We start from the raw sequence: 27,845 nt of genomic DNA, 5'->3' as shown, positions 1-27,845 counted from the left end.
GGGCAGGGGAGCTATGGTGCATTATTTTGAGTGTGTGGTGTGTTTTTGGTGGTTTTTTGTATATTTTCATTGTGATGCATTTTCTAACATTGAGTGGTGCAAACTGCACGACCGCACGGGAAGGCGTGGTCAAATTTGAACTATATATATATATATATATATATATATATATATATATATATATATATATATATATATATATAATAAGAAACAAAATGTTTTTTTTTTCATTTTTACATAATTTTTAATTTGAGTCATAATCAAATTAAATCAACGTTTCTAAATTGGACGCATTAAAATGAAATGCTCAATATAATTTTAACACTAGTACAAAAATAGCATATAACGTTAAACATATCACTTCGGTTTTAATAAAGCTTCCATAAAAACATATATTCAATTTATTTTTTTAACAAAAGGTTTTAACGTCGGTATTTTAAATTAACCGACATTGTTGATACTTACGAGATTTATTTTTAATATTAAAAACAATACAATGTCAGATTTTTAAAAATCAACGTTGTATATTATATAAAATTATTTTTCTCTTATATATTGAGGATACGAACATCAGGTTTTAAAAACACCGACGTTGTATCTTAATTTTAAAAAAAATTAGGATACAACGTCAATTTCTTTTTAAAAGCAACGTTGTATCTTCATTATAAAAATTTTAAAATACGGCATCGCTTTTTTCGACGTTGTATCCTTTTTTAAAAATAAATTAATTAAAATTTTTAAATTTTTTTAGTGAAGATACGAGCTCGATTTTTTTTTAAACAACGTCGTATCTAAATTTTTTTAATGAAGATACAACGTTAATTTTTCTATATAAAAAAAAATCGACGCCGTATTTTTTTAAATAAAATAATTAAAATTTTAAAAAACTTTAATGAAGATACGACGGCGATTTTTTTTTTTAAAGGGGCATCGTATCTTAAAATTTTTGTAATCAAGATATGATGTCGTTTTTTTTAAATGATGTTTTGTCTTTTTTAAAATATTAAATTAATTAGATTTTTTTTTTTTAAAATCTGCCTCTTATCCTTTTTGAAAAAATAAATTAATTAAATTTTTAAATTTTTTTATAAAGTATGACGTCGGTTTTTTAAAAAACTTATGTACAAATTTTTTTATTTTTTATTGAAGATACGACGTAAGTTATATTAAAAAACTCAATGTCGTATCTAAAACCGACGTTAAACTGACATCATATCATTTATTTACTACATCGTCCAGAACTACTTTGCTAATTAACTGATGTTGTATGTTAAAAATAATAGACGATAAAAGTGCTTTTGTAGTAGTATAATTTTGTTTGAGTGCATAGTGGTGTAATTCGATATATTTGGATAGTATTAATTTTAAAATTTTTAAAATATATATATATACATAGGTAATACGAAACAATTTTTTTTCATTTTTATATAATTTTTAATTGGAATCATAATCAAATTAAATCAATGTTTTTATTTAGAATTTTACGCATTAAAATGAAATGCTTGAATTGATGCCAAAATTACAGGTGCGTCCAAGAAGATCCCATGCAAGAACTAATCTGCATGGGATACCCAAAACGGAGATGGAGAATCAAAATTACCATAGCGACAAAATCATTGGCCTGTGATTTTTCATGACAATCGCAATAAATATATAATTGTGTTAGAAGCAACAGGAAAAAACAAATTGAACAGAAAAATTTTCAACACCTAGAGATCAGAAGGGAAGGCACGCATTCTGAGGAGGCGGTAGTGGTCGGCGGCCGGCGGTTCCGGTGGCCGAACCGCTGCATGCCGTGCAGACGAGGGAAGAAGGCCACACACTTGCATATATTCATATAATATAATATAATATAATATAATATATGCTTGTGTGTGGCAATTAGAATAATCATGTATAGTGAAGCGAATACAAAGAAGAGGGTATATTGGAAGGGGAAGCTAATGTGTGGGATGAGAGAAATGGACCGCGAGATAGAGAGACTCTCCACAAAGGATGATTTGAGCTCTCATATGAGCTCTCAATATAGCTTAAACAACAACATTCTTCCTTCCCTTGGAGCTCTTAGCAACCGCAAAGCTAGTCTGCGCAGCTCCATCATCTCCCCCTTTGATCCCTATTATAGGTATTTCTATATATATATATATATGCCACCCCCTCCCTCTATTCCATATGGAATTATGAATGTCTTGTATATATATACATATATTTCAGAAGATTTTTAAAATATAATATTCAATCTTGATCAAGGTAGAAATTTGAATACATACAACAATCTGTTTGTATATAATGCATGTTATAATTTTATTAGGAATGTATTTTGTTTTTATCAAATTAAATGATTGGAAAAAAGCTAAGAGTGATACATACAGAAATGCCTCTTATTTCCTTTCTTGACAAAAACATCATAGTGTAGCAAAAGGCATTATTATTATATTACCCAAGCTCCCATATTTCTTATATATTCTGGGTATGTGAGATATGCTTTAAATGATTTTAAGGGAAAGGGTGGGTTCCGGCCAGGAGACCAGACCAGCAATTGTTATACCATGGACTAGGGTTCATATTGTATTGTGAACCTAGAGTTAACAGTTTAGGTACATGTAAGTAAATAACTTGATAATTGCTTGACACATAATAGGATAGCTATAGATACCGAAACTGTCAACTGCAGGTACAGAATGGATCGTCTATAATGCAAGGTAAATCCCGATCCATGTATAATTTGTGCCAGGCCAGAGTTTTGTTGCATATATTTTTTTTGTAATATGTGATGAAAAGTGTATATATTTGTTTTTCTGATATATTGAGAGAGAGTTTGTAACTAATATATATATATATATATATATAAATGCATGCAGGAACTGGGAGACATTTCTAATACTACTTGTGTTCTACACAGCATGGGTATCTCCTTTTGAATTTGGGTTCCTAGAAACGCCAAGTGGACCTCTTGCCATCTCTGACAATGTTGTGAATGCATTTTTTGCTATAGATATTGTGTTGACATTCTTTGTTGCGTACCTTGATAAGAGTACTTATCTTCTCATTGATGACCCAAAAAAGATTGCTTGGAGATACATTAGAAACGGGTTTATTTTGGATGTGATTTCCACAATCCCTTCAAAAGCTGTACGCCATCTTTGGCCATTATGCTTCTTTCAACCTTATGGCTACTTTACTATGCTTCGCCTCTGGCCTCTTAGGAGGGTCAGTTCCATGTTTGCAAGGTAATTTAATTTGCTTTGCTTTGCTTCTAAGATAGATAGATACTCAACTCCAATCCGGCCATTTTTGTGATTTGATTTTATATATGAAAGTGATTTCACCTCACCATATATTATGTCTGTCTGGTATTGCAGGTTGGAGAAAGATAAGAACTTAAGTTATTTTTGGGTTCGGGTTGCAAAGCTTATATGTGTGAGTGTTTTATATATCGTTTCTAAGATTGGATATTGCTGGGCGGAGGCTGGTAAATGCCAAGTCTAAACAGCCGGTGGCTAGCTTCTCAAAAATGTGTAACAGTATAAGGAAATAAAGTTGCGTTCTTGCATAGTGATCCTAACATGTTTGATTAATTTAGCTTGTTTTGGAAAGACAACAGTACAAATTGATAAGGGGGGGTTTGGTTTTGTAGGTTACTCTGTTTACAGTTCACTGTGCAGGGTGCTTTTACTATCATATTGCTTTGCTGAACCCGAATCCAAAAGAAACGTGGCTTTCATTAACCATGAACGATGATGATAAGGATAGCATTTGGGGCAATTATGTGACATCAATATACTGGTCCATTACAACCCTTACAACAACTGGTTATGGGGATTTGCACGCGGTAACAACATCAGAAAAGATATTTGTGATGGTTTACATGCTGTTTGATCTTGGGTTGACATCTTATCTGATTGGGAACATGACCAACTTGGTTGTTCATGTAACCAGTAGAACCAGGAAATTTGTGAGTATAGATAGTATTAATAATTTATGACCAATCTAGCTTAATCCTAATCCTCCTGACATGTCTTTTTGTTTTGGATATATGGTACAGAGGGATACTATTGAAGCTGCAACAAGTTTCAGTCTAAGAAACCAATTGCCAGTTCGGCTACAGGAACATATGTTAGCCTACTTGAGTTTGAGGTATAGAATAGATGCAGAAGGGCTGCAGCAGCAAGAAACTCTTGATGCACTGCCAAAAGCCATTAGATCCAGCATTTCTCATTATCTTTTCCCTTGTTGATAAGGTCTATTTGTTCCACGGAGTCTCAGACGACTTGCTCTTTCAATTGGTAAACTAATCTATCTCATTTCAATTCCACATACCTTTCAATCACCATTTTCATTCTGCTCTTACTCAATGTTACGTTGTTTGAAGGTGTCTTTGATGAAAGCAGAGTATTTCGCTCCAAGAGAATATGTGATATTGCAAAACGAAGCACCAACAGATTTGTACATACTTGTAACCGGCTCACTGGTAAGCACCAATGTAACATATTTGTACATACTTCAATTAGTTGGTTTGATTGAATTAAGGTTTCAATGTTTGTGGCATGCAGGAAGTAATATCTCAAAGGAATGGAGTACAACAGGTGGTTGGAGAGTTGAAGGCAGGAGATGTGTGTGGAGAAATAGGGGTGTTCTGCTACCGGCCACAACTGTTTACGATTCGCACAAAAAGACTTAGCCAGCTGCTACGCTTGGATCGAACTTCATTCTTCAATACTGTTAAAGCAAATGTAGGGGTTGGCACAATTATAATGAACAATCTCCTTCAGGTACTGCTTAATATATAATTTCTATCTGTCCATTCTTGAGTTTTCAAGACAAAACTTATATTGAACCTTTGGGGGATGGATGCAATGCAGCATTTGAAAGACAGAAGAGACCCGATGATGGAATCGATCTTGGCAGAGACTGAGCACATGTTGGCTCAGGGAAGAATGGATATGCCTCTCAGTTTATGCTTTGCAGCTAATAGAGGTGATGATCTGTTGTTAAACCAAATGCTGAAACGGGGCATGTATCCTGATGAGTCCAATACCAATGGACGTACAGCTCTCGTACGTCTTAGCTACCTAGCTTAAACTTTTAGTTAGCCACAGAAACTTGATTGATTTATAGATATATATATATATATATATATATATATATATATATATATATATATATATTGCGGGTTTGCAGCACATTGCAGCATCAAAAGGAAGCCTAGAATGTGTACTTTTACTCCTGGATTATGGAGCGGATCCAGATAAAAGAGGTAAAAAGATGTTTATGTGAGAAACCAAAATGAGGAGAGGATCTAACAATTCACATTTTTCATTTCATTGTAGATTCAGAAGGCTTTGTCCCCTTATGGGATGCAATAACTGGGAAGCATGAAGCTGTTATAAAACTACTAATAGACAATGGTGCAACCTTATCGTCGGGGGACGTTGCCCATTTCGCGTGCTCTGCAGTCGAGCAAGCCAACTTAGAACTGCTCAAGGACTTTGTTAAATATGGAGGAGACGTTACGCTTCTTAACAGCTTGGGAACCATAGCACTTCACATGGCGGTTATTGAAGAGAATGTGGAGATTGTTAAGTTCCTGGTGGAACAAGGAGCTGATATTGATAAGCCAGATGTCCACGGCTGGTCACCACGGGCACTTGCTGATCACCAAGCCAATGAGGAGATAAAGGAAGTCTTCACTGATACATCTAAGCCGCCCCCAGCTGTAATTTACCCTGAGCAGCCAAAGGGACATTATAGCCTCAAGAAGTACCAAAGTGAGTCTGCAATTCCCCAGTTGCACTCAAGAGATACACAACAACCAACGCGCTTCTCGTCGTCTCAGGCCCCAACATCATTGCCAGCATATGTCAGAGGAGGCAGCAGTGTATCCAATAATAATCATCCTAAAGTGAGGACAAGGTTGGCTTCTACCCATCGTAAATCACTCATCGGCTTCATGTCTGTTCCCAGTTGTGCAAATTTAGGTGAGAATTTATTATGATCAAGCGCTTACCACTTACACCAAGCTATAGCTAGTAGCGAAAACACAAAATTTGATCTTTTATGTTCTTTATCGACATTCGTCCAATAATCCCCCGTCACCACCGGATGCTAGACTTTGCATTTACCGGCCTCTGCCCAACAATTCCCCTCTCAGCTACCACTATACGCTAAAAGCTATAGCTAGTAGCAAATGCGTAAATTTATTTTCTTATACGGCCACACATATTCGAGATGCTAGGGACTGGACTTAGCCATTTAAACCCTTTACCAGCTCTTTACCAATCTCGGCCCGACAATCTCCAGTGACTGGGTACTAGACTTGGCCTTTAACGGCCTCCGCCCAACAAAATGCATAATAAGAATGTTGCACTAACCATTTATGTGAAACCCCCCTTTCTTAACTGTGATAGATGTTTCAGAAACATTTGCAGAGGGAAATGGAGCATTCAGTTTGCGAGGTCGGTCAGCAGATTGCAGCCAGAGTAACCATTACTTGTCCAGAAAAGGGTGAAAAAGGTGGGAGGATGGTGGCATTGCCTCAGTCCATCAAAGAGCTGTTGGAAATTGGAGCACAGAAATTTGGGTTTACTCCTACCAAAGTTTTAAACACTGAGGGAGCTTTGATTGATGACATTGCTGTCATTAGGGATGGAGATGTTCTCGCTCTTGCTTCTGATCATACAGATTAATAATTACTTTTTTTTGTTAGATGGTGGTTACAATTTGTAATTCCTACTTCCTCTCATCACTGTCTCACCTGTATGTATATATAAGAGTTAAATCCATTTTTGGTCCTACATTTATTGTGCGTTGGACACATTTAGTCCGCATTTATTAATTCTGTCACATTTTGCCAGACTTAATAAAAGTTGAACACTTTTTTTTTTTTTTTTTGGTGAGCGAAAGGGGTCAAGGACCCCAAGCAGTGAAACAGCGCCTTAGCGCCGTCTACTAGTCGCAATTTGGCGCTTATCACGATCAAGCAACACTTGCAGGACCTCCGGAGGATCATCCCACAGCGTAGTACCCCAGTCTGAGGTTTGCCCAATGTTGGCTAAACAGTCTGCACATTGATTACCTTCTCGGAGCACGTGGTTGATGTTGACCTGTTGAAAGGAGTCCATAAGGGACTTACAGTCCGAGATCAATGTCTTAGCTTCCATAGAATTACTCCAATCATTTCCAAGGGCAATGACAAGAGCTTCAGAGTCGGACTCAATAGAGAGGTTCTCAAACCCTCTATTCTTTGCAACTAAAAGGCCTTCTCGCATTCCCCAGAGCTCAGCGATGAAGCTGTTCGTATTCCCAATTTTTGACGAGAAGCCAACAATCCAATTACCGTGGTGATCTCGGATTAACCCCCCTGCACTGGCCAAGCCCGATGTCATCTTTCTAGCGCCGTCTGTGTTTAATTTGACGGCCTCAGGACCCGGAGGAGCCCAAGAAACCCAAATCTGACTTGCCCGGAGGGGACCATTATGCTTCGTGAGGAGATGTATAGCCTCGGTTGCCTCCCTCTTGGCGTGATTCATCACTTCGCTCGGCTGCATGACGATGCCATTGAAGACGGCATTATTTTCGCTCGGCTGCATGACGATGCCATTGAAGACGGCATTATTTCTTGCTTTCCAGATGTTCCTGCCATTGAAGACGGCATTATTTCTTGCTTTCCAGATGTTCCAAAGGATGTACGGGAGGCATGACTTCGCTTTCCAGATGTTCCAAAGGATGTACGGGAGGCATGACTTCCAGCTCATTCCAAGCCCACATTGTTGAGTATTGGTACAACCTTGTTCAATCCACTAGGTGATAGGCATATGGAAGCTCGTAGTAACTCCTGGTGGCGGGGTTGCAATGTCCCAACAGCTTGAAGCGAAGTCGCAGTGTCTGAAAAGGTGATCCAAGTCCTCGTCTCCAGATCTGCAACGCGGGCAATCTGCTACTTCCGCAAGGCCGCGTCTTCTTCGTTCGTAGTTGACTAGGAGACCGTTGGAGGCGATTTTCCAGATGAACAGCTTCACTTTCTCCACGCAATTCAGTCTCCAAATCCAAGCATGTGACGCCTCCGATTCTTCTTGACCTGAAATGAAAAAGAAAGCCGAAGCCACCGAGAACTTACCTGATTCCGAATGCGGCCAAACAAGGGCATCCTGCTGAGTACCTACGAGCGGTAAAGGAACCGCCCTGATGTCCATGATGACGTTGGTGGGAAGTATCTGCTCAAGGGCTTGAAAATCCCAACCATTCTGCTCTGTAATGAAGTGGCTAACTTTACATGAGCCCGCATTAGCCACAATATTATTTGGAATTGCAGTTGCTAGAGGGCCACGACCTGACCACCAGTCATGCCAGAAGTCTATGGATTCTCCACTCCCGATCTCCCATTTAAGACCCTCAGCCAGCACCTTCCTACCTTTTAGAATGCTTCGCCAGCCCCAAGAATCGGTTGTCCCGGCGGGTAGGTGGAGGAAGTTGTCTTGTTTGACGTACTTATCCCTGAGTATTTTCACCCACAATTTGTCCTGCTTGGTGTACACCTGCCAAGCCATCTTTGTCATGAAAGCTTGGTTAAAGTCGCGGGCTTTCCGAAGACCTAGACCACCCTTCTCCTTGGGTTTACAGATATCCGACCAGTTGACAGAATGGATTTTCCTTGTGTTATCGTCGTGCCCCCATAGGAAATTCCTGCAAATTTTGTCAATCTCATTACAGGTACTTACCGGTAGGGCCATGGCTTGCATTGAGTAAGTAGGAACTGTTGCTAGCGACGCCTGAACCAACGTTCTTCTCCCCGCCATACTAAGTGAATTTGCTTTCCAAGAGGAGAGCTTTCTTTGCATTTTGTCGATAACATTCCTGAAAGTGTTCTTGGAGACTCTTTTGTGGAGCATCGGGATCCCTAGATAAGATCCTAGGTCGGGGGAATTTGGAATTCCCATAATCTCGCTCATCCGCATTCTAGAACCTGCATTTAAATTAGGTGAGCAAAAGATGAGAGATTTAGAAAGGTTAACCTTGAGACCCGAGGCCGTGCTGAACTCGTTCAGGCAATCTAGCATGACTTCTGCTTGTTTCTCTGTTGCTTCTCCGAAAAGCATAAGGTCATCTGCAAAGAAAAGGTGGGAAATACCTATTCCTCCTCTCGAGATATGGATAGGTTTCCAGTTACCGGAGTTGACTCTGTTCTGAATAGAGAACGCCAGTCGCTCCATCACCAGGTTGAAGAGATATGGAGCCACCGGGTCACCCTGGCGAAGACCACGACCGGTACGAAAGGCTGGAAGGCGACCTCCGTTCCAAAGAATGGAGATATCGCTTTCACTCAGGGAGTAGAGAATAAGGTCGATTAAGGTTCGCGGGAAACCAAAACCCCTTAAAGTCTCTTCAAGAAAAGACCAGGAAACGCTGTCATAGGCCTTATGGAGGTCCACTTTGATAATCATAGAGCCCTTTTTTCCTTTTTTCTTATTCATGCAGTGGATGATCTCTTGGGTCAGAATTACATTATCCATGGTGGAACGGCCTGGCAAGAAGCTGTTTTGGTGAGGGCCGATGACCTGGCACATGATTGGTCTTAATCTATTAACCAGGACTTTCGAGATAACTTTGAAGGCCACATTCAGAAGTGTAATAGGTCTGAAATCCGCCGCTGATTCCGGAGCATCTTTTTTCGGGATAAGAGTTATAAAAGCTTGCAGAAGCGACTTGTGAACTGTCCCATGTTCCAAGGCCTGGTTGACCATTCTCGTGAGAGCTGGCCCAACTTCCTCCCAGAAATGCTGATAGAACATGGCTGGAATACCATCAGGACCAGGGCTACCATATTTCTTGATTCCAAAGGTGGCTTTTTTAACCTCTCCCAAGGAAGCTTGACGCATTAAGTTGGAGGCCTGTCTGTTGGAGATAGTATGACCTTCTAACGTCCCATTCCATTCATCCACCCTTTTAGTGTCAACCCTGCAAAAAAGGTTAGTAAAGTAGAGAGTAATGTGATCAGACAGCAGAGAGGGGTTATCTGTCCAAGAACCATTAACTTTGAGGAATCTAATGCGGTTTTTATTTCTCCGAATGACAGCCGCATTGTGATAGAAGCGTGTGTTTCTATCTCCATCCCGCACCCACTCCATTCTTGACTTTTGGAACCACAAAGCTTCTTCCTGGTCAAGGACCTTGTTTAATTCTGAGATAAGGTTCCTTTCCCGTCTTTGGAGGTCGGTCGAGATACCGAAGTTGTTGGCATTTTGGATTTCTTGAATCTTGGTTTCGAGATTACGTTTTCGGTTAAAGATATTGCCGAAAACGTTGCGGTTCCACTGCATGCTTTTCTTCGTAACGGTCTTGATGATAGATTCCATGGGTTGGACTGCTCCCGTCGTAGCTTCTTTCCATATGGTGTCATAGTCATCTCGCATCAACCAAGCCGCCTGGAAGCGAACCGGGCGGAGGTTTCTGGCCGGTGGGATACCAGCTTCTTCTATAAACATGACTGGGCTATGATCTGAACAAAGTCTAGGAATTACCGCAATTTTTGCCTCCGGAAACGCCAGTTGCGCTTGGATATTCCACAGAACCCTGTCTAGCTTACGCATTTGAGTAACTCTGTTTGCAACTGTGCAGAACCATGTAAACTTGGCCCCTGACAACCCCGGATCAATCAGGCCACAGGCGTTGAACGCATCCACAAACCTCTGGAGACTATTATTATTAAGGGTGTCACTACCCCATTGATCAAGGCTAGAGGCAATGTCGTTGAAATCCCCCAGAACCATCCAAGGACCCTGAATGGTGGACGAGACGGTTTTACAGTAATCCCAAAACCTGTTCTTGGCAAAAAGATTAGGACGGACATAGGCAAAAGTTATAAAAATATCATCAGTATGGCGTTTCCATCTAGTATGGATAGCCTGGGAATTATGATGAATAACCTCGAGGTCAATGTGACCTTGCTTCCAAAAAAGAATGAGACCACCCGCAAAGCCGAGAGGTTCCACCATAAAATGTTTAGAATATCCTAAATTGGATAACATATTAATCATGTTATTCGCCCTGTTTGAGCGAATTTCTAAAAGACAAATAGCATCGGCTTTGGAAGTGGACAGGAGCTCTTTCACATGCTTCCTAACACGACCGTTGACGATGCCACGACAGTTCCATGAAATGATCTTCATGGAGCACTCGTCGGCGAAGGGGAGGTTTGGTCACCGCCATCCCCGTGCGTAGAGCAAGAAGGCTGACCCTGGCCAAAATGGTTCGGGTCCATATCTTTCTGAACAGTAGGCGCATGCCCACCGAAATGGAAAACATTGCCGCGATCAAATTGGTCACGCCAATTAGCAGCGTTAGAGTCCTCACCCGATCCCGAGCGATTACCTCTGTTAGAGTACTTACCTCTGCCTCTCGAGTTCACCTGACCACCTCCCCGACTGCTCTTCTGCACATGCGGAGGTTGACGCGGTTTGGCGTTGGAAGCGGAACGCCCGGCGGTAGGCTGTGGTTGACGATTCTGAGGTTGAGGGTGATGGTTCTGAGGTTGAGAGTAGCGGTTCTGAGGTTGAGGGGCTTTGGCTTGGTACACTGATTTGTTTTTGGAGCTCTCACCCACTTCAAAGGCTGACCCCTTCCTTCTAGTCGAAGCAGTCTCTTCTCCAATAGTGTAATCCTCAGCCAACGCACCGAATCTGTTGCCATGGAAGGTCACGGGCGTCCCCTTCTGTTTCGTTGGCATCTGCGGTTTTTTTTGCTGCTTAGTCGGTTTATTTTTCTTCGTGACCAACATCCAGGTCCCATACTTGCGTTTCTTCGGCACCGGGCTCTTGGTTGGCGGTGGAGATTCCGACTGTTTTAAACCCTGGGGATCTTGTTCGGGAGTCACGCTAGTCTCCATGTTTGTTGATACGGGAGTTTTGGGCGCAGTTAGCGGACAAGCCTCTTCACGGTGGCCAACTACTCCACATCCAAAGTAGACCACATGGAGGCCTTCGTACTCAACCATTTGGACGGAATCACGCACCCAGATTTCCGTCACCAAAGGTTTGTTGAGGTCGACCTCTACTGCTGCTCTAGCAAAACGTCCCTTTTCTTTCACGAGGGTTGTTCGATCTAGCTTCAACGGTTTTCCAACATTTTCCAAAATCAATTTGATTAAATCGTCTCTAAAATATTCAGCCGGAAGTTCCGGAAGTCGAACCCACACCGCCATTTTCTTGAGCCGCGCCGTTCTAGGTCTGTACTCCGGCTCCCATCTTTGAATAACCAGATAGTTATCAAAGATTTTCCAAGGGCCGTCAAGCAACACATGTAGATAATCTTTTCTATTATCAAAACGGATGATGAAGCATCCAAACCCAATATCCATAAGGTTATGTTTACCTTGCAGGCGCCACATATTCGGGATTCGCTGGTTCAAAATATTGGCGTTTAAGCTCTTCCCAAGGTACCGAATGATCAGCGCAAGTTTCCATTCTTTATAGATTTCTTTTCTGATTTCCTTAGAGATGCGTACTCTGGGTCTGTCATCGGATTCATCCAGAATCTCCACATCGTCGTCGGATTCCACTTCAGGATCTTCAAACGCCCATTCGTTACTATCTGCTAGCATGAGGTCTTCCTCCAAGGGTGGTGGTTGATCGCTCACAGTGTCTGCAAAAGAGCGTTTCATCGCTCTGAACTTTTTGTTGGAACGTGTCGTAGAGTCTCCCTCCGCCATGGGCTCGTCCGGTGGCTGCTCCATGCGAGCCGGAGGCACCGTCGCCGATGCCATGCTCGGCAGACCGCCACTAACGGCTAGTCGCCGGCGGAAAAGGAACCTAAAATAGCGAAACTAAAAGAGGCCAGAAATCGCCTAAAACTGAAAAAAAAGTTGAACACTTTTAATCCAACATCACAATTGACGTTAAGTTGCCGTGTAGTAGAAGGGCAATTATGTCCTTTCATGTGCAATTCTTCATCAGAATTAGTGCTAATTTGGACAGAATGTTGTTATGTATTTTTGGTCAGTATTTGTGCTACTGTGGACATAATGTTATGTACTTTTGGTCAGAATTTGTGCTATTGTCCACAGAATTGGGTAACAAAATTAGATCTTTGCTTTGTGTGGTGTTTCGTATTTGGCTTGGGTCTGCAAATGGTGAAGAACATCGCTGGTGAACTTACAAACTGAAGGCTGATGAAGAATTGCACATGAAAGGACAGAATTGCCCTTCTACCTCACGGCAGCTTATTGAAAGTTGTATTTCTAGTTGTTTGATTAGTAAGTGTCGTCCTCTGTGAATGGCTAGGAGGATTCGAGTAGCAAGAGATTAAACACGAGTTCATCAAGTGTTTGAAAGCTAACCAAAATGATGTATTTGATTGCATTAGATAAAGACAAAACAAGTAATTGAGTAATAACAATGATAAAGAGGAGGATTTAAATCAAATAGCAATGCACAAATGCTTCTATAATGTTCTAAGGTTCTAGGCTAAACAATGCTAAATAATGAAGTAAGGGAATTAAGTCAATGCCAATGTCACTCTCGTGGACATTGGCTACCACCAAAGTTCTAATCTCATTCTCATAGCAATTAGACTAGCTAGGTGGGGTATTTTAATCAAGCACATTGTGTGTATAATCCCTTCCAACTCCCATTTCTCAAGGGCAAGTTAGAAATGCGGAACGGATTCTCATAGCTGAAACGCCAATTCCATACATCTCTTGAAAGGTTGGATCCTAACCAAACAAGTGTCAAATAATCCCCTAAGTCCATAATCACATTCATACTAAATGCAATGCAAAACCTAGATTAAACAATTTAATTCATGTAAGCATTCATACAAGGCAATTCAATTTAATTCCTCAAAGGATTTAACTACTCATAATGGAATTGAAGATTAAAACAATTGGAATAATAAGTAATGAATTTAAATACAAAAGGAATTTGAGAATTGCAAGAAAAAGAAATAGAAAATCTTACTTGATTGAATTTATACAAAGCAAAATCTGAAATTGAAGTTTAATGTGTAATTACAATGGAGAATTCTTCCTAAATCTTCTTCAAAAGTAATGGAATTGCAAAGGATAGATGTTCAAAAGTGTTTGTAGAGAGAAAACCTAAAAGAGACTTAGAAAATTTGAAAGATAGATTCAAAATAAAGCGTACTCCTATTTATACTATTGCATTTGCACCAAAGAAAAACTGCCTCAGGATGTCTGACCTTCATCGTGACCAGGCTTAAGCCCCGCAAGTCCCAAAACGTCACGCTGCAAGTCACGGCGTGACCTGCAGCGTGATGCCTGGTATCCGCAAAGTGGCCTGCAGGTCACGATGGAGGTCACGGTGTGACCTTCATCGTGACACATAGGCCACCTTCAAATGGGGGGCTTGTCATGCTGCAGGTCACGGCGTGACTAGCAGCGTGACACTTGACCATCTGAAGGCTGGCCAAAGTGTCACGCTGATGGTCACGGCGTGACCTCCAGTTTAACACCCTCCCGGTGGCACTTTCTAGCTTTTCCTTCGCTTCGATTCACCGTTGATCCTTGCCGTGAATTTGCCCTTCCATTTGTGAACCAATTTGCCTCAATATCATCCCGATTTATCCACATTTGAAGCTCCTAGATGCCTAAGTTCCAGTTTCCATTCCTCAAGCTACACTTGAAATATAATTCACTCTAGCACAATCACCTAGCATTTACTGTTTTCAAAAAAAAAAAAAAAACCTAGCATTTACTTAGATTTTAGTACAAATGAAGCATAATTAAGGGTAATTCAAGGCTTATCACTTAAAGCCAATTGTGACGTTGGACTAAAAGTGTCCAACTTTTATTAAGTCTAGGCAAAATGTGACAAAACTAATAAAGACAGACTAAATGTCTCGTGACAAAACTAATAAAGACAGACTAAATGTCTCCAACGCGTAATAAATGTAGGACCAAAAATGGATTGAGCTCTATATATAATACTAGTTTTTTCATGCGCATTGCGCGAATAGGATAATGCCAATGTTTATTTTTAAATAAGTACTTCAAAGTATATAAATACAAAATTATATATGAGATGTTCACGCATATGTAATTGAATGTTTAATTTGTTTATTTAAATTAGTAATTCAAAGTATATGAATGCAAGATAATATATGAGAGGTTGATTATAATTGTCAAAAAAATAAATGTTTGCAATTTTGTAAAAACGATAGTCTAAATAAATACTACTTTTGGTAATAAATATTTATGCATTTTAAATCATATTAATAAAGAAATACTAGTTTTGTTACTAAAATTGTTACGGGGTAGTTTCTCGTTTCAATTTATTGGGTTATTTGAATGTCTTCTTTGTCAACAAATTTTCTCAAAGTAGTTAATATGATTTGAAGGTAGAAATCTTTGCATTTAGAAAATAAGGACAATACAACCAATGAAATTATATCTCTTTTTTAATTTTTTGATAATGAATAATTTTTATTGTAGAAAATAAAGACATATAACTAATGAAATTATATCTCTTTTTTAATTTTTTTTTGATAATGAATAATATTTATTGTAGAAAATAAAGATAATATAACTAATGAAATTATATCTCTTTTTAAATTTTTTGATAATGAATATTTTTTTTTAATAAAGACATTGTAAACATCAAATTCTAAATTAAAGAAATGCATATGTATTACTCCCTCCGTCCCATTTTATGTGTCTGGTTCGGTTAACGAGACTTGACTGAAGTTATTTTTAATCTAATTTTTTATAATATTAAATTTAGTATTAATATACAAAATTTATATATTTAGAAACTACACAAAAAAAAATCAAATTTAAAAATAAGTAAAAAAATGCTAAAGAAAATAAACAAAGAAGAAAGAGTTGGTTTGACCAATGAATAGTAAGTAGGACAGATAAAATGAGACAGAGGGAGTATTTTGTTGTTGTAGTTACTAATTTATAATTTAATAAGAGTAATAGAGTGGTTACTCACTTTTCAATAATATACTCTAACATATTCGTAGTATATGTTTAATAATTATGCAACTCTAATTGTGATGAGGTTCGAACCTAAGGCCTTTCTTATAGAAAAATTAATGGGTAAGTTAAAAGTTTAACGGAATATTCCGTTACTAAAGTTTATACTAATGGAATGTGGGGTTATTTAGGGAAAGAAAATAATATAATAGAGGGTAAAGAAGGAAAATCATTAAAAAATTACTAAAATCAAAATAATATGAACCATTCGTTAAGTAAATAATTACCACCAACATTTTTGTCTTCCCGTTAGAACCCTAACTTTATTGACTCTTATTAAGATTGTAGATTTCCGTTAGAACCTTAACTTTATTGACTCTTATTAAGATTGTAGATTGTAGATTGTAGATTTTTTGAGTTAATTCTCATTTTTTGTCCTAAATTTATAGGTGGCCGTCTATTTTTACGGGGCGTTTGGTTGGAGTGAAGGAATTAGGTGGGAAAAGAATTACAATTTCATAGGAAAAGAATAATGCGGGAATAAAGTGTGAATTTAAATTCCAGTGTTTGGTTTGCAGGAATACAATTATTTTGAATTTCAATTCCAATGTTTGGTATACATGGGAATTGAGAGGGAATAATTAGTATAAAGTCCAAAATGCCCATTGTTGTTGTTGTTGTTGTTGTTGTTGTTGTTGTTGTTATTATTATTATTATTTATAATTGACAAATTATTTCACAAATTGTTAGAGTTGTTGCATATAAAGAATGCAAATGTTGAAGAGTTCTGCATATAAAGAATTCAAAGAAACATTGAACATACACGAAAGTTGTTGTATATAAACAATGCATATAAAGAATGTAAATTTTGAATAGTTGTTGCATATAAAGATTTAAATGAAAATACACAAAGGGAAGTCAAAGAATAATACACGTTATAATTTAGAAGGGAAGGTCATGCATCAATTTTAGGTTAAAAAAAAAAGATGGGTAATTTTGTCTTAGGATTATAATCCCGGGGGGGGGGGGGGGGGGGGGAGCTTGGGATTCTAATTACATACCTCCAACCAAACGAAGGAATTTAATTGCATTCGGAATTAGGTGGGAATTAAGTGGGAATGGAATTGTAATTCCCTCCAATCAAACGCCCCGTTAGTTCTTTTTTATTAGAACATTTACATTGGTCCTAGTATTATTGTAGCATGACCAGTTTTAGTCTTCTATCAACAAAATAGTTTTAATGCAGTTAAATACAAAGGCATTTTGGTCTTCAATCATGGATATTTTCAAAAAAAAAAAGTAAATATAAAAATATAGCGGAGTCAACTCACTTTGTATAAAAATGAACAAAATGTCGTTGTATTTCACGATATTTCAACGTTTTTATTTATGAGGACCAAAAATGATCCTATCACAATAATATTAGGATCAAATGTGGGTGTTTTGATTAAAAAAAAATTAAAAGTGGACAATCACTTATGAATTTAGGACAAAAATGGAATTAACTCTATTTTTAATATTTATATAATATAAAACTTTGTAATAATAATAGCTTCAATCCTACCTTTTATACAGCCCAGTGGTGAAATTTTACATTTTAGCTAGGTTTAGACAATATTATATCAAATCTTAGCTGGATCAATGTATTTTTTCACCCAAAGAGTGCTGAGTCAAAAGGTTTTTAAAAATTAACAATCAACTTGGCTATTATATTTTCTTATCAAATAGAATTTTTTTTTTCTTTTCTTTAATTTTTTTTCTTAAAAATTCTTCTAAGATATGCACATTGTCTATAAGGATTAGTTGTGAGCTTCTAATTTGTGCAATTTGAAATATCACATTTGTTTTAGTATCTTAATTCAACCTATTTTATAATTTCTAAACAAATAGTTATATAATAAAATAAAGTTCACAAAATTATGCATCGCAGTAACTTTAAAGTGCACAGAGAAAGAACACCATCCATCCACCTACATGGCTAGGTGATCACACAAGACTAGTGAAGACCAATACAAAAGTAAATACACGTGTTGGACAAGTTTAAAAAATGGAGACTGAATCCACCAATTATATAAAGTTAAGGCTTACGCCACTTTAGAACTATTGTAAAGCAAATTCTTTTAGCCAAACCAAAGAGAAACAACAAAGGACAAGTTTAAAAAATATAACCATAATCAATAAGTAATGTCAATATCTGCTGGCTGCTTTATATAATTTCCTAGTCGGCAAGAGCCGACAATAACTATACAACCAGAATTTATTGTCAAACAATTCTCTTCAGTGTGGCTTCTATTTTCTGAATCTCCTCTCATTCTTCTATATCTCCCTTTATTCTTCTTTGCTTTTCAATATCCTTTTGCTACATCTCACGTTCTATAAACAGTACAGAGAGTATACGCAAAGATAAACCTTCGCAAAGATGCCACTTTCGTGAGGAGATGATGGTGAATTTGTGTCGTTGAATCAAATCAGGTTGTTCTTATGGCCTAGATTGATCATCTGGGTGAACCTGGAATTCAATATGATAATATGTTAATGTTCTCCGAAAATGAAACTAATCTAAGAAAGAATGATTATATTGGTTTTCAGAGTTACAAACCACCTGATGGTGCCTTTCATTGACGCTGGTAGACCTGTGCTTCAATTCGCCTCTGTGAGTGGTCATCTCATCCAATATTTCAGCAGCAGAGTAATCGTCGTCGTCATCATCATCCTCCTGAAACCAAAGTTGTTTATGTTTGAGAGTATATTGTATCTTATCTTAATGTTAAGAAGCATTAACATGGTAAAACAAATTCAGTTTTAGAACTATATCAAATTCATGTTAAGAGTTTACAAAGAGGATGTTTTATTCGACACTGTCGCGAGTTTCATATAAACATTGAATTCAATATCAAAATCGTATATCGTCTATGTAGTTCCTTAATCTTTGAAGGAATAAGCAAGGCCATTTGTCATGGGAATGGAGACAAAAATAGTTCAAAGCAATCTCTATGTGCATGGGAGAACATAAACCAATATTTAACCTACTCCAACTAATAAAGAGCACGACCATGTAAATGTGTACCTTGGGAGGCGTATCCCTCGAGTGAATTGAACGCCCAGCAATTTCTTCATACTCAGCGGCGTCTAATTCCTGAAGGTACTCTAGTGGAAAAAACCTTGGAAGAATGTGTTCTCTTATGGATATCATAAAGAAGAATGGCAAGGGGAATAGTATCCCAGCAATTGGTATCCATGTTACTCCAAAGCAAATCAAGAGATACACAAACTGGAAGGCCGTGAAAGCTGCAATATACTTAAATGGTACTAGCTCCACAAATGAGGCATGGAGACTCTGCAAGACTCTGCAAAAAGAAAGGGTTATTGAGTAGTTTGGGATCCCATATCTATAAGCAATGTGCGCTAATTTGTGTATTCATAACTTACTTGAATCGCCGACTAGAAGGAACAAAGAGCAGTAATATTCTCTCCCAGAATTGATTACCAGGGAGGCTATCAGTTGCCATGTACGCAAAGTATCCCCAAAGAACTGATGTTGGTATCATCTTTATCACAGGCATGGCAAATATAGCAAGTCCTATGAGAAGGGATTGCAAAAAGTTACTGACTCTTTGTTCATTAACTCTCACAGGTAAGTGGGCATCAATGTGTTTGGCAGGGTCAAAGTTCTTATCTTCTCCATCACCCTGTTTCAGCACAGCTTCCTTCAAATTTTCCAACTCTTTGTCCACTACAGGCTACAGGGGATCAAATAAATCTTATCAAAACATAAACAAGTTATGACAAAGATATGCAAGTATAGCCTTAGACCCATATAACTTACTGCTGGAGATGCATCCATCTCAATGAATACAGCATGCATTCTCCCATAAATCTCTGATTTGCTTGCTTGCATTTTCATTCCTTCTCTTGCACTCTTCACCATTTTCTTTCGAAGCAACTACAGGTCAAGTATCAAAGAGATTAATGTGTATCATCACCATATGCACAAGAGGTAAAAAGAGGAAATATTCTTAAACTCATTTCCTACCAGCCTTTTAAGGGTAGCAAGACTCCTTGTATGCATTGGTGATTGAGGAAGAACTCCATTTGAAGGAGGGAGTCCGAGTAAACCACAAATCAAAGTCTGCAGAACAAAGTTCAAGATTTTTGCTATGAAACAAATGTATTACAAATCTGCTTAATATAAGCTGTAGGATACATTATACCATACCATGACGCCAAGCACAAAGATATCATAATGGTATGCAGGTGGGTTCTTAAGATTGAACTCCTTCTGTTGGGCCATCTGTGAAGCTACACTGTGATCAAAAAAGTATAGCCCTGCTATCATAACAGCGGGAATGAAGGCAGCAAAGATGTAACCTGTTGGGACTCTTGCCATATCCTGAAATATATGATGTCCAGTGGGAGTGCATGAATTTTTCAATGTGAATGCAGAACTTAGGAAGTATACACCTATTTTATACTTTGCATCAAAGGAAATCAGATACAGAGCCTAGAACATTTAACAGGACATTAAAGTAATTATTGCATAAAAGGAAATCAGATACAGAGCCTAGAATATTTAACAGGATCATAAAATAATTATAATTATTGCATGAAAGGATATCAAATACAGAACCTAGAATATTTTACAGGATTTTAAAGTATTTACTAGGAGAATTTGGTTGCCCAGTGCTTCCAGATCAACCCCACAAGCTCACAGTGCAATCTCAACTAGTAAATTGGGTCATAAAATGTATGAGGATAAAAATCAAGATAGAACCAGAAATACCTTGGCCACTGTCCAGTGGTACAATGATGAAGAATCCCAGGGAAGAGGAGAAAAGAGCCTTCGTGGAATACTGGATGGAATTTTTCCAGGTACTGCATAAGACATTGCTGTCCACAACACAACCATTAGCGCAACCCCATAGTCTGCTACAAAACTTCGCAACCATCCTGCTCGTAGAGGTCAAGAACAAAATATTAAAACTAACCAAAATCAGATAAAGTAGCCACAGTATCTCATTTGATCACCTACCTGTACCATAAGGCCAAGTCCTAGCATCTCTGCTTATAAGGGATGTTATAAGTACCCCAAATGAGAATATTATTGCCAATAACCCATTTGTATAGAGCCATTGGAATTGGTACTCCTCTGATGCAGCGTTCTCACCTTTAGGAATCTCAAATTCACTGACTAATCCCTGTGATTAGATAATAAATACTGTGAGAAAAATTTTCCTTTTCTTTTCCAAAAGTATCATCAGAGATGTGTTCACACACTGTAGGGAGGGAGATATAAAAACCTTTATAGCCTCTTGGTAAAAAAGAACAGTAATCAGCATGCCAAAAAGTTCCCCTGAAATCCTTGTAAATCTAGTGATGATTGTGCAAGCATTAAATATAGCAAGAAGAAACAGCATGAGAGCAGTCCAGACACAAACCCTGCAACATTATATATGCAAAATTTTCCACTTAAAAAATCCATTTTCAAACCCAAAAGCTTGCAGAATATAAAGAAATAATAAATTTCTTCACCATCCTGCCCAGGCTACAAACAGTTCCTTCCCCATTTCTGGGCTCCTGCCGGCAAAAGTGTACAGATAAGTGTACATGATGATTGTAGGCTCTGCAACTCCTAAAATCAATAGAGGTTGTCCACCAAAAATTGCATGAATGATTCCACAGATTGCAGTAGAGGCAAGAGTTTCAACTGTGGTCAAGCTTCCATCTGTTACACACCCACCCTTATACATTAATAATATATTCCGTATAATAATAGAGACCTCGTAACCAAAGCAAAAAATGGTATAATGTATTCAAAATATCTCTAGTTATGCATATGATTAAACAAACCGACCTGTCTCCCTGCTCAACTGTTCACCAAAAGCAATGACCGGAAGAGCAGACGCAAAGAAAATGTAAGTTGTTGGAGCCAGTATCCTAATATCAATTACAATGTAGTAGTATTAGCAATTTTACTGAACTAAACAGTATTCCACTCTACACTTGACCCAAAAGCGATCAAAAACATTATACCCTATGCCAGAACTAAATGAATTCATCCAGTCATCTTTGTAACATTTTTTCCTTCCTTTGAAATCCTCCGCAATTCCCTTGAAGGGAGTTCTTAAGTTATCCATGGCCGAAGCTGCAAAACACGAAATTAGCCAAATTAGAGTGCTCGATCTTAGGTTATAAGAATCCTTCCAACCGCACCCAAACAGTTTAAGTTGCTCTTAGTATGCAATCATGCACTGCATACAGCTTTGATTATGCAGATTTGTAAGCAGAATCAATTCCAAATGAAAACCGATTCGCGTGACAATACGAAGCAGTACTTGAATCATATTCAAAGCTAATGTTCATTGAGCGTGAACAATCAAAGTCGACCAATGCATTTATTTTCCTCTGGAAAAATATCTACATTCGATTTCAAAACCGGAAAAATCAGGAAAATTCAGAAACATATATAATTCGGATTCTTTCCACTAACTAAAAAACATCAAAATTCATCCGCGCATTTCCACATAATTAACAGCCAAATCTGCACATCATATTTCATACATAGACAGCTACGATCAAAATCATACAATACGTGCACATGCTTTACATATATATACACGTGTGTGCTCAATGCACACATGCAGGGAGTATAGCGTGTACATACGTTAGAACGTATGGCCGTGCAGGTTGATCTGAGGAGCTTGGAAAATGAGGAGAATGAAGAAGGAGGTGATCGGAAACGTGCCGGCGGCGGAGATAAGTTTAACAGTTACGGTGAAAGTGGAGAGTGCAACGATGGAGGGTAATGAATGGAAACGCGACAATGGGAGAAGGAAATGTTGAGTGATGAGGATCTGAACTTTGACGTTGATGTACTTATAGCAGTTTGCCGTGGCCCTCGCTTTGACACTTACCATCTCAAGAAAATTCGCTATTTTCCAGCTCTGTTTGTTTTGTCTGTTTTTTTTTTAATAACATAAATATTTTTTTGCTGTACTTAAAGACTAATTAAATAAAATAATAATAATAATAATAATAATAGCCACATGATTTTGCCAAATAATAATAATAATAGCCACATGATAATATGATCAACTTATAGGAAAAATTTGTCATGTCATTAGGTGTAGTTGCCCACAAAAAGCAAAATTTCTCGCTCTAGGGCCCACGCCTAACCGACGGGATTATAGAATGGTAAATTATAGTGACTCAGCATTATATTATGTGGGAAGACCATTGACCCGTGCTGACAAGAAGTCACCTTACAAAAGGATGAAATTCCTATAATGCGGTTGCAAGACTCGATCATGCGTTCTTACTCACAAACTGCTACTCAAGAACCAATTGAGCTATTCGTGCAAACCCATTAGACGTACTTTGTATTTCGTAAAGTTTTACCTCCTCTTATGATATATAGTTAACATGCCATGTAAGTTGATTTTCACTAAAAAAAAATATTAATTGTATCATCGTAAATATATAGGTAGCAATTGATGAGCGAAAGAAAAATAAAGACAAAATGGATCACTTTAAACACAAAATTTAAAATTTAAAAATAAGTAAAAAAACAATGATTGTAGTAAGTAGGACAGATAAAATGAGACAGAATGAGTAACATATAAAATCCAAAAACTAGTTTAACTGACAAAATATAAATTGCGGGAAAAATATTCAATCAAGTTGCTTGAATAATTGAATTGGTAATTACAACACTATATATATATATATATATATATATATATATATATATATATATATATCATCAATTGAAGCCTTACGTTTTTTAGATAATATATTCTTTTGGGTTGAGATTTTCTTTTCCTATTACAGGAAAAATAGAATAACAATTTACAGTGCGTTTGGTGGGAGGGAATTTAAATTCTATTCCCACTTAATTTCACCTAATTTCGAAGGTAACTAAATTCCTTCGTTTGGTTGGAGGAAATTACAATTCCGCAGAATTACAATTCCCTCATTTTCATGAAATTAGAATCTCATGCCCCCCTTGGGATTTTAATTCCATGAATTTTAGGAATAAAAATAGATACTCTGAGAACAAATTACCCCTCTCCTTTTTAACTTAAAATTGATGTATGTCCTTATCTTTTAGCTAATACCGTGTATTATCTTCGACAACTATCAACAAGAAAGCCGATCAAGTAATTATTATTCTAGGTCAACCTTAATTAAGTATGTTTTCTAAAAACTCTTAAATATTTAAATTTGATATAGGTATATAACGTATTTGTCTAAATTTTGAAAAGTAAAATTTGCTTTGTGCGCCTATCTGTTCAAAATATATATGCAGAATTGTTTAAAATAGTGATTGAATGGCGTGAGTTGTATAAATCTTTATATGCAGAAATTTTGAAAGCAAATTTTGAGTTGCCTAAACTTTGAAAAGCGCATTATGTACATCTTGGTTCCTGGATTAATTTTGATGTATGTTGATCTTATTATGAATCTTAACATTTGATGAAGTATTTGCAATAATTACAATATGTTTAGTTCAAGAGATACGGTAGATTAGTGGTATTTGAATTTAATATGTTATATCTTTTGTGTACTCGTCATTTAATAATAAGAATAATATTAACAATAATAATAACAATGGGCATTTTGGACTTTATACTATTTATTCCCTTTCAATTCACATGTATACCAAACTTTAGAATTGAAATTCCTAATAATTTTATTCTCTCCAACCAAACACTGGAATTTAAACTCCACGTTATTCCACATTATTCTTTTCCCATAGAATTGCAATTCTTTTCCCACCTAATTCCTTCCCTCCAACCAAACGTCTTGTTAGTGGTTAGCTATATATATAATAAGTAAAATCCTAACAAAATTTAATATTTTTATTAATGATTAGTTATATAATAAGTAAAATCGTAACAAAAGTCAATAGTTTTATTACTGGTTAGTCATATAAGTAAAATAGTAACAAAATTTAATTGTTTTATTACTGGTTAGCTATATAATAAGTAAAATCGTAACAAAATTTAATTATTTTATTACTGGTCAGTTATATAATAAGTAAAATTGTAATAAAATTTAATAGTTCTATTCCTAGTTAGTTATATAATAAGTAAAATCGTAACAAAATTTAATTGTTTTATTACTTTAAGGATTAAAATTATAACTTTTTTTGAGATGTTAGGGGAAATATTGCAATGACAAAAACTTACTCATTATATATATAACTAAAATAATTATTAGAGAATAATTGAGAGGCTAAAAAACTATTTTTCGAAAGAAAAAAAATGCTCAAAATAAAATGGAATGAATTGGTTGGGAGTATATAATGGAAGTTACGTGAGGAAGTTCAAAGTTTGGAAAAAATAAGAGTCATGCATTCCTTGCTTGACTATCTCAGCTCATAAATATATATATATATATATATATATATATATATATATATATATATATATATATATGTTTCAGTGAGATATTTTTCTCGTGAGACTATGAGATACAACATTAATGCACACAGTCTACTATAGAAATACACGCACACTAGATTATGTGCACTCCTGTTTGGCAAATTGCACACACTGTAGAATATGTGCATTCAAATTGTGTATCACAGTTTTACAGAAAGATTTTGTCTCATTTGATTATATATATATATATATATATATATATATATATATATATTTGAATAGTTTGCACGTGCCTCCAATGTCATTCTCAACTGAACCAACCATCTTATGTTTTTGACCAATTAAAAATTGAATGTTACACACAAACCCCTAACTCTAACAATCACTCACATGGAATTTTAGGTTGAACCGGTCTGCAATAGGTGTAAAGGCTTTTGTGCATAGGCATGGCAACAACTCATTTGATCTTGTGAGTTATTCCCATCAATACCTAATTATATGATCTTAAGAATTTAAAAATAACAAGGCTAAGGAATATGTTAAGTATACTTCTAGAGGCAATTTGATAATTGCTTATCAATTAAATTTTGAGAAAATAATTACAAGGAATACTTGTTAGGAACAATTTTGTTAGAAAAATTAATTAAAATCTTTGATGTTACTTTGAAAACATAATAATTATATTAAGAAAGTTATTTATGGTTTGAACTAATAAGCAAACTAGGGTACATATATACAATACAATGTTTAACCAACAATATTTTGTATGAGTGGTATGTAATCTTCTGTCGTCAGTTGAGATTTTTTTTAATGATAAAGTGTTATTATTCTTTAAATATGTAGATTAGCAACAAGCATGTCTAAGAGTGAAAAAAGAATCTAACACGCTTTAATTTAGGCCAGATTTTTTTCCTTGACTTTTAAGTAGGGATTACACATCTGGGCATTATTTACACCATCCATTAGCAACGGGTTGAAGATAGATCATCAAGGTTGTTCGTTCATCAATCCAAGGAAGAAGTGCTTGAACAGAAGACTGAGTCTCTATGGCCAAGGGATACATCACTTGGTAACTCGATATTACCTTTCTTTGTTCGAAATGAAACACTTAGTGGATTGGGCATTTCACTATTAGTGGCCCTCAAGGTGTAGGAGAAAGTTTATCTCCGTACTAGGTAAACAAATCTTGTGTGTTCATTTAATTTTCACTACAATTATTATCATTACTAGTAAATTACTCATGCGATGCACGGATTAATTTTTTAATTATATATTTATTAAAAAAATTAAAGGTGAAGTTATAAATAATTATAATATTTGAAAGTGTACATGTATTTGATTATAAGATCAATGAAAAAGTATGAATAATATATGACTCGTTTGATTGCATTTATTTTAGAAAAATCGATATGTAATATGATTTATGTAATTATATTGTTATTAAAATAAATATGAGAATAAAGGGGAAATAATTTCAAAAAGCATTAATATGATTTTTTTTATTATAAAGATAAATTTATTCCCATTTAAGTACTCTATAATTACTTTCAATTCCTTAACTTCTTATTCTCCATTATTAGCTTAATTATAATTATTTCCTAATTTTACTTAATTCCTTAATTCTATTATTAACTTAATTATAATTAATAATTTCTTAATTAGTATAATAATAAAAGGAAGGAAATGACTACCTAATAATAATATTATAGTACACTAAGTTTTAAAATCTATTTAAAAGTTTTCCTTTACAATGGTTTTTACCTTTTCCGTATATTCATTAACTAAAAAATTATTTTTTTTTATTATAAACACAATTTTATTTACCATTTAAATACTTTGTATTAAATATTTTTGATACTATTAATTATCATTATAATGATAATTTTGAAAATATTTTATTTATTACAAATATTAATATTTTGAAAGATTTGTGTATATTCATTAACTAAAAAAATAATTTTTTTGTTTATAAAAATAATTTTATAACCATTTAAATACTCTGTAATTACTTTCAATTCTTTAACAGGGCGTTTGGTTGAAGGGAATTACAATTTCATTCCCGCTTAATTCTTACCTAATTCCGAATGCAACTAAATTCTTTCGTTTGGTTGGAGGATTCCCTCATTTGTATGGAATTAGAATCCCATGACCCCCTAGGATTTTAATTCCATGGATTTTAGGAAGAAAAAAAAAATAATCTTAAGACAAAATTACCCCTCTATTTTTTAAACCTAAAATTGATATCTGACCTTCCATTCTAAATTATAGTGTGTATTATTATTTGACTTCCATTCGTGTATGTTCATTAAATCTTTATATGCAACAACTATTCAAAATTTGCATTCTTTATATGTATTATTTATATACAACAACTTTCATTTATGTTCCTTTGAATTTTTTATGTGCAGAACTCTTCAAAATTTGCATTCTTTTTATGCAACAACTCTAACACTTTGTGAATTAATTTGTCAATTATAAGTAATAACAGCAACAACAAAAATGGACATTTTGGACTTTCTACTACTTATTCCCTC

The 27,845-nt window shown here is 36.1% G+C and overlaps 1 protein-coding gene and 1 pseudogene across 1 annotated transcript; one reads left to right on the top strand and one right to left on the bottom strand.

Annotated features, from left to right (window-relative positions):
- The first annotated feature begins 1,892 nt into the window (after nt 1-1,892).
- LOC116023367 lies at nt 1,893-6,686 on the top strand (annotated as a pseudogene).
- Nucleotides 6,687-18,073: 11,387 nt separating this feature from the next.
- LOC116022855 (probable boron transporter 7) lies at nt 18,074-22,795 on the bottom strand. Its single transcript, XM_031263740.1, has 14 exons — nt 22,590-22,795; nt 21,959-22,070; nt 21,780-21,862; nt 21,458-21,650; nt 21,226-21,364; nt 20,958-21,123; nt 20,709-20,875; nt 20,145-20,318; nt 19,962-20,057; nt 19,755-19,871; nt 19,358-19,668; nt 18,996-19,275; nt 18,531-18,644; nt 18,074-18,437 (listed from the first exon to the last, which is right to left on the bottom strand). The coding sequence occupies exons 2-14, from the start codon at nt 22,060-22,062 to the stop codon at nt 18,408-18,410; spliced, it is 1,974 nt and encodes a 657-aa protein (XP_031119600.1). The 5' UTR covers nt 22,063-22,070; nt 22,590-22,795; the 3' UTR covers nt 18,074-18,407.
- Between the last annotated feature and the right edge of the window lie 5,050 nt (nt 22,796-27,845).

This window comes from Ipomoea triloba, chromosome 6 (assembly GCF_003576645.1).
Source record: "Ipomoea triloba cultivar NCNSP0323 chromosome 6, ASM357664v1".
Taxonomy (NCBI): domain Eukaryota; kingdom Viridiplantae; phylum Streptophyta; class Magnoliopsida; order Solanales; family Convolvulaceae; genus Ipomoea; species Ipomoea triloba.
This window is presented reverse-complemented; position numbering and strand designations above follow the sequence as displayed.

Excerpts from the sequence above, each read along its gene's own strand:
- LOC116022855 (XM_031263740.1), bottom strand. The coding sequence starts at position 22,062 with ATGGATAACTTAAGAACTCCCTTCAAGGGAATTGCGGAGGATTTCAAA. Across the intron at positions 21,651-21,779 it reads ACAGTTGAGCAGGGAGACAG|ATGGAAGCTTGACCACAGTT; the intron begins GTCGGTTTGTTT and ends GGTGTGTAACAG. Across the intron at positions 21,124-21,225 it reads TTTACCAAGAGGCTATAAAG|GGATTAGTCAGTGAATTTGA; the intron begins GTTTTTATATCT and ends ATCTAATCACAG.